The sequence below is a fragment of the Octopus bimaculoides genome, chromosome 14 (genome assembly GCF_001194135.2).
Source record: "Octopus bimaculoides isolate UCB-OBI-ISO-001 chromosome 14, ASM119413v2, whole genome shotgun sequence".
In the NCBI taxonomy this organism is placed as follows: domain Eukaryota; kingdom Metazoa; phylum Mollusca; class Cephalopoda; order Octopoda; family Octopodidae; genus Octopus; species Octopus bimaculoides.
In genome coordinates, this window is record NC_068994.1 from 17,298,992 (window position 1) to 17,306,891 (window position 7,900).

Consider the following 7,900-nt stretch of genomic DNA (forward strand, 5'->3'; position numbering starts at 1 on the left):
ACACACACACACACACACACACACACACACACACACACACACACACACACACACACAATCTCCCTCCCTCCCACACTGTGGTACATTTAAATACATCTAACAAAGAAGCATTGACGTGTTCATTCAACTTGCTAGAGATAGCAACCAAATTTCCCTCAGATAATGTACTTTTAGATATCCTTAAAAACAACAGAATAGTCAAAACTAGAATGTCTTTCATCATGGGTATATTTCATCAGGGCTGACCTTGTACCACACAACAGTAACAATAACAACAACCATTCACAACATAATTATACAATACACTTATACCATCACATTATACCCCTCCCCCTGCACGTGCTGTTAGCAGACCAGCACACACACACACACACTGAGTACATTATAGATCAATACACATAGATACAGAGTTGACATAGACACTCGTACTGTATCTATGTTATCCTTTGCGATCATAACATGCTGTGGAGAATATTTTTCTCTCAGTCCTTCATGCAAAGAGCAAGCAAATCAATAACTCTTTCCAACATACACATTCTGATTATAGTTACATGCACAAACACACACACACACACATACAATCTGGTTATGTTTTATCAGTCACTGGACTGTGGCCATACTGAAGCACTGGCTTGAAGGGTTTTTTTTTTTTTTAGTTGATAAACCTACCCCAGTACTTATTCTGTTGGTCTCTTTTGCTAAACCACTAAGTTACAGGGATGTAAACAAACCAACACCAGTTGCCAAGTGGTGGTGGACACGGACACACACACACACACACACAAACACATACACACATGTATAAACACAACAGACTTCTTTCAGTTTTTGTTTACCAAATCCACTCACAATGCTTTGGTGATGTCACAGCTTTAGGACAAGATACTTGCCAAAATGTGCCACACAGTGGGACTGAACCTGGATCCATGTGGTTGGGGACATCTCTGCCTATTATCATAAAAGTCTTACACACTTTTACATATGTTGTGAATATCATAATGTTCATCTTGGTTATAGTCATATCCACTGGGTATGGTCATAACTGATGGTTATTGCCTTGCACATGAAATTTATCATCAAGTTTAATATCCCCATCACTTGACCCTTGGGATCCTTTGGCATAGTAGCCTACTCTTTTATCTTTTACCTGTTTCAGTCATTGAACTGTGACCATGCTGGAGCACCACTTTAAAGAGTTTCATTAAAGAAATCAACCCAGTACTTATTTTTATGAAGTCTGGTACCTATTCTGTTGGGCTACTCTGCTGTCAAGTGATGGTGATGAATAAACACACACACTCACACACACACACACACACACACACACACACACACACACAAACATGATGGGCTTCCTCACAGTTTCCGTTTGCCAAGTTCAGCTACATGTACGGGTCAGGCCAGGTCTATAGTAGAAAACACAAGCATTTTTACCTGGTCTCTTGTTTCTTTTTTTCCTTTTTGGCATCAGTATTGGTGCCCTTCAGAAAGGTAATAGATGCTAATCTTTTCCCTTTGACTAAGCCACTAAAGAAAAGTTAGCACCTGATGAAACTTTCCAGCTCCAAGGAGCAGATGTCGCTGTGATAGTGGCAGAGTAAGAAGACTGCTCGTCTGTGGGTCTAAGGTTGGAGTATGTCAGCAAATGACCACATACCAATCTGTCTTTTTATTATACATTTGGGCTGTATATTTAATTCTATGCACATCACTTCGTCTAATTGTCAGGAATAAGTACCAGATCTTCTCAGAATGATACCTGATATATATTGTCACACTATCCATGAGTAGATCTATTTGCCCTACATAGTGAAATTGCCCCCCTCCCAGCTCTTTCCCTGAAAATTGCAATACTGGAAGTTAGGGTCCAGGTTCAATTTTAAGTGATGGTAGCACTATAATATTAACCCTTTAGCTTTCAGATTACTTTGTTGTGTCTAGGGAGAGTCATTATGCCAATATTTTCAGCACACACACTGGTTCAATTCCACTCTTTTGTTATTAGTCAATTAGTTAAATATTCAGCTATCTAATAATAATGGAATGGAATTGAACCAATGCATGTGTCTTAATAATATTAGCATAATGACTCTCCATAGACACAACAAAATTTGTTTCAACACATACATTCACATAAACAGATACAAAAATTTCACAAACCAGATACAAAAATTTCAGATTACTATTTCAAATGTAAAGCTTATTTATTGTTGTAGAGTGAACTGACACTCTAGCACATGACTGTCAGTGGACTGGACGAGTCTTATAAATAGATGAGCCAGTAGAGAGTTGAGGTTGAATTGTGGGAGTGTTAGTCTCATTATTGATTCTGTATTGGATTGTTATTGTGCAAACGGTTATAAGATAACTAACTATTGTTACAATGCTTATTGTTATATGGTTAAATTCGGTACTGTGATATATTGTTATACACACATACACACATATCATATATCATCACTGACAATATAACATTTATTCATACTGTTTTGAGTTAATCATATATTATTGATGTGATTGTTTATTTTTAGAAGGACACTGTAGGGTTGGTGTGAGAGGCAGGATCTGACTGGTTTAAACATAAAACAGGGAGAATATTTGAGCCGAATACGGTTGGTTTAGATGGTAAAGGGTTAAGAAGTGTTTCACAGACTCACATCCTATCTTAAAAGAGATATACTTGTCAACCACCTGACTGGGAACCAGAAAGAAGTTAGTATTAAATACAACAGTCTAGGAAAAAAAAAGTATGTCAAGGGCAAAATGCCAAAACTTTATATACAAGAGAATGAGATTGTGTCATAATCATGTTTCTCAAGGCCATTAGCAACAAGCATGGAATGGATAGACTTCAAACTCTCTAGGTTTACAATTATTAATATTGTTAAAGTGGCATGCTGGCAGAATTGTTAGCATGTTGGATATAATGCTTAATGGCATTTCTTCTGGTTTTATGTACTGAGCTTGAATTTCACTGTGGTCAACTTTGCCTTTCGTCCTTGATAGTATAAGTCAAGCACTGGGGTTGATGTGATCAACTAACCTCTTCTCACTAAAATTGCTGAGCTTATGCCAAAATTTGAGGCAATTATTATAATTATTGTTATTATTTTTTTCTTCCGTCATAGACATGTTTATTCTTGAAGTAGTAAGTGGTTGATAACTAACTCAGTTTTTGGATGTACGATGTTAATTTAGGTAATGTTTTCCATATGTAAAATTGAACTCACTATACAGAGCCAGTGAAATGCTCATCAATTTTACAGTACTTTTTCCAGTTGTCTCTATTTCAGTTTTTCTCAGATGGTATGCCTTGAAGTTAGCTATCAAATCTTAATCCCTTGGCTCGAGCAAACAAGTCATGTTCTTTGGGGATATTTTTCATTCTCACATTATGAAAAAAATCATAACAGTTCATTAGTTGACTTGGTGCATTGTCTAAATTAGTGGTTGTCAACTGAGGTCCATATGACCTCTGGGAGTCCATATAAGATTTTGGGGGGATCCACACAAGCATAATAGTACATTGGATCCACAGTAGTATTTTAAGGATCTATAAAAGTGTTTTACTTTTAAAATATTTATTGCAAGAAACAGCTAGATTTATTTCTCAGTGTACACAAGGAAATGTGTGATAAAGAAGATAGAAGTTTTGAAAAAATATTTATAAAACAAGTTTCTAAACATTGAATGGCTATTGGAGTCTACCAGAAAAAAATAGTAATCAAATGGGTCCATAGATAGAAAATAGTTGAAAACCACTGGTCTAAATGCTTTGTTGGAAAAATTATGTCTGGCAGTGTACCTTTCTAAAGCATGTCAAATATATGTTTGTAAACTAGTCACAGGTAGATTCTCAGAGTGATACACAAGTAAGGGTTTAAATTTCATATTAGCAATAGCATTTGCTCACACAGGAAGGGTTAGGCAATTTTTAAAGGCTTTAAAACCTGGTGTTGATTGTTCTTCCCTAGAAATAAAGTCCTAGTAGACTTCCAGAAAAGCCTTACTTCCATTAACAGCATACTCTTGTTCTTGTGTGTAGCCTCCTCCTGAAATAATGTTCTTGAGCTCCTCAGAGTAATTAATAGCAGCGAAGTAAGGTAACTCTAACCCTTTCAAACTAACTTTTACTAACTAGTAAGAAGTTTTATATTAGATCTGCCTTCCTTTCCCTGCACATTATCATGCAAACTTTTAACTTTTGCTTAAGTGTCTAGTCTGATTGTTGAGCTACACACTTAAAAGCCACATTCCATATTAAACATCTTTTCAGAGAAACCAATGTCTACATAGTTAACAGAATAACTGCCCAAATTTTGTTTTCATTGTCCTAATTGACCTAATTTTGTTTTCATTGTCCTAATTGACCTAATTTTGTTTTCGTTGTCACATGGCTGTGTGGTAAGCTTGCTTCCCAACCACATGCTTCCTGGTTCAGTCCCACTACATGACACCTTGAGTAAGTGTCTTCTACTATAGCCTCAGGGTGACCAAAGCTTTGTAAGTGGGTTTGGTAGAGAGAAACTGAAAGAAGTCTGTTAGTGTGTATGTGTGTGTGTGTCCCCCCTCCACCACATGACAACTGGTGTTGGTGTGTTTACGTCCCCATAACTTAGAAATTCAACAAATAAGAATGATAGAATAAATACCAGACTTAAAAATAAAAAGGACTGGGGTCAATCCATTTGACTAAAAATCCCTTGAAGTGGTGCCCCAGCAAGGCTGCAGTCTAATGACTGAAGCAATTAATAAAAAATATATATTGTTCCTACTGTAGACACTGTAAATGTAGTTAAATCCAATGGTGGTGGTGCTAGACTAGACAACACTTCAAATAGTAAAGCAGTAGGGTTTAGAGAAAGTAGTTTTTGTAATTTGTGGGTGAATGGGAGGTGGGTGCAGTCTGGAGGTAGAAATCAACATAATTTTGGGTAATAAGGATATTCCATTGGGCAGAAACATTAGCAAAGTGAACTATGTTCTTTACTGTATTCTGAGTTCAAATATTGTTAAAATCAACACATTTCTTAATTTTATTTTGTAATCCTACATGGCTTGATCAAGTACTGGATCAAATCCGGTACTTCATCATATTTGTGGCTTTATGTCAATCAAAGACGTTAACCTCCTGCATTGAAGTTTGTTTCCAAGTGATCGTTCTTCCATCTTCATTGATCTTTTCATACCAAAGTTTTCTTTAATTTTGAAACATTATTTTTCATTTCAGATTAGAGTCGCAATCTAATTCTCAACAAGAAAGGTTTGAAGTGATTAAACTGGAAAGGAATTCATATCGAAAAGAGCTCGATACCTGCTCTGATAATGATTTGTATTTAACTCAGTTGAAAGCGGTATGTTATAAAATGATTCAATGAAATATCATTTTTTTTTTCTCTTTATTTCTGATAGTGTACTCTTTCCAACTTTAGTAATGTAACACTAACCATACCACAGAAGCAGTCAAGTGTCTCTTATCTATAGCAATGAAATTCCATATAGACTATTGAAAGATGCATATAAGCATCTCTGGGATTTTACAAAATAACAAGTAGGGTACATATAAATACTTCTGGGATTTTACAGCTATCTGTTAGTGATGCTTATATGTGTCTTTGGTATGGATAGTATTAACACTTCAGCATTCAGATTACTCTGTCAAATGTAATGCCTATTTACTTACATTGTTTTGAATTAATTATGCAATATCTCATGTACTATTTCGATGATGTAATTGTTTATTTTTAAAATGACATTGAGAGGCTGAATCTGGGTGGTTTGAACATAAAATAGAATATTTGGGCCTGAAATGGCTGGTTCAAATGCTAAAGGGTTAAACTAATTTTTTTCTAGATCAGTATCATATTTATTTAATGTGTTTTCCTAAGTTCACAATTATCATAACATCACATATGTGTTTATGTTACAAAAGCTGATGATTTGACAGAAGTTAGGGCTGAGTTTTAATAGCTAGTTATATTTGGTTTTATATGTCAGTCTTTAGCTCCAGGTCAGCACTGGTCAAGCTGACATGTGTCCAAAGCCATACCCACCTCAAACATTCTCTCTTTTATTCAGACAATATATAACCAAGACTACATTAGTCAATGTCGTCTAATGTGTGCTTTTAAAATGATGTAATGTTTCCTCTTTCAAAGAATTAAAAACATTTGTTTGAAAGAAATCAATAGTTTATAGCATGGTATTCATAAATCAAGGCTGTCATGGAAGAAAATATTTCAAAAGAAGATATTGCTCTCCTTAACTATTTTCAGTTGTTTGCTCTGAGAAGTGATTTGAAATATTTTAGCATTTAAAAAACACTATGAATGCAAGTAGTTACCAACTCTTTATTGCAATTAAAGAGAGATTGGAAAATGATATTTCATAAAACTCGGAAATGCAGCATAAACAGCCTTTTAGGATAGTTATGTGGTTTAGTAAACCTATTAACTTCCATTTTACTGCTATAGTTTAAACTATAATTTTTAGGACTCCAAATAAATGTAGACAAATTTGTGTCTGTGATGTAAGCTGATTTTAAAACAAGATGTTAATTTAGGTAATGTTTGAATAAACTTGATTTGAATAAGTTACAAGTGAATCCAATGCATATCTTTTACTGAAGTTTTATTAAAACTTTTGTAACCCTTATGGTTAAAGAGGAAATGTTTTTGCAAAAGGCTGAAGATCATTTTAGCCATAAGAGTAGAAACAAGTAGAAACTTGTTAATTGAAAAGAGGATTAAACCAAGTTCTGGGTATTTTCTATTTCTATTCTTTTTAGCATATCTTCCAGAGAATCCATTTTTTGTTTACATATCATTATGCCTAACGCAAAGACACTATAATCTTCACACAGTTTACATAGACCTGTCGTATATATGTATATATATGTATGTGTGTGTATATATTTGTGTGCCTGTTTGTCTCCCCAACATTGCTTGACAACCGATGCTTGTGTGTTTACGTCCCCGTAACTTAGCGGTTCAGTGAAAGAGACCGATAAATAAGTACTAGGTTTCCAAAGAATAAGTCCCGGGGTCGATTTTCTCAATTATAGGCGGTGCTCCAGCATGGCCACAGTCAAATGACTGAAACAAGTAAGTGCGTAAAAGCATATAGCTTGCTGTTTTATAGATTTCAAGGTTTTACTTATAAAAATTACATTTTATATAAATTAGTATTTTTATTGTTTTTGTCTTCGTTTCATGATTTGTTTCTTTGAGCTGACAGATTCATTACCCCACCAGACAAAATGCTTAGTAACATTTCTGAGTTCAAATGCTGCTGAGGTCAACTTTGCTGTTCATCTTTTCAGAGTTGTTAATATAAAGTCCCAGTTCTGTGATTAATATAATCAACCATGCCTTCCCATTAAAATTGCTGACTATGTGCCAAAATTATTATTATTATGTCCATCCTTACATTCTGAGTTCAAATTCTGCTGAGATCAACTTTTCCTTTCATACTTTCAGGGTCAGTAAAAAAAGGTACCAGTTGAGTACTGGGCTTGATTTACTCCCTCTCTCGGAATTGCTGGCCTTGTGCCAAACTTTGAAACCATTATTATTGCTGCTGAGGTTGATTTTGCCTTTCATACTTTCAGGGTAATAGGGGTTAATATTATCAACTATGTAATGGGGGTTAATATTATCAACTATGCCCCACTCTAAAATTGCTGGTCTTGTGCCAAGATTTGAAACAATTTTATATTTCCCTTCTAATGTATACCGTGTATACATTTCTTTTTTTAATAACCATTCCAATATATGTAAACCCCTCACACTTTATATCTGTCTTTGTATTGTCCCTCCTCATCCTTCGCCCTGGTGGAAAAAAAAAAAATTATTATTATTATTATTATTATTATTATTATTATTATTATTATTATTATTAT

The 7,900-nt window shown here is 34.7% G+C and overlaps 1 protein-coding gene across 1 annotated transcript in view; it reads left to right on the plus strand.

Annotated features, from left to right (window-relative positions):
• Positions 1–7,900, plus strand: part of LOC106878020 (coiled-coil domain-containing protein 186) — a 146,152-nt gene that overhangs the window by 78,729 nt on the left and 59,523 nt on the right. Inside the window, exon 3 of the mRNA XM_052973031.1 lies at positions 5,231–5,360. Within this exon, the coding sequence (XP_052828991.1) occupies positions 5,231–5,360 (130 nt within the window). The remainder of the gene's footprint in view (positions 1–5,230; positions 5,361–7,900) is intronic.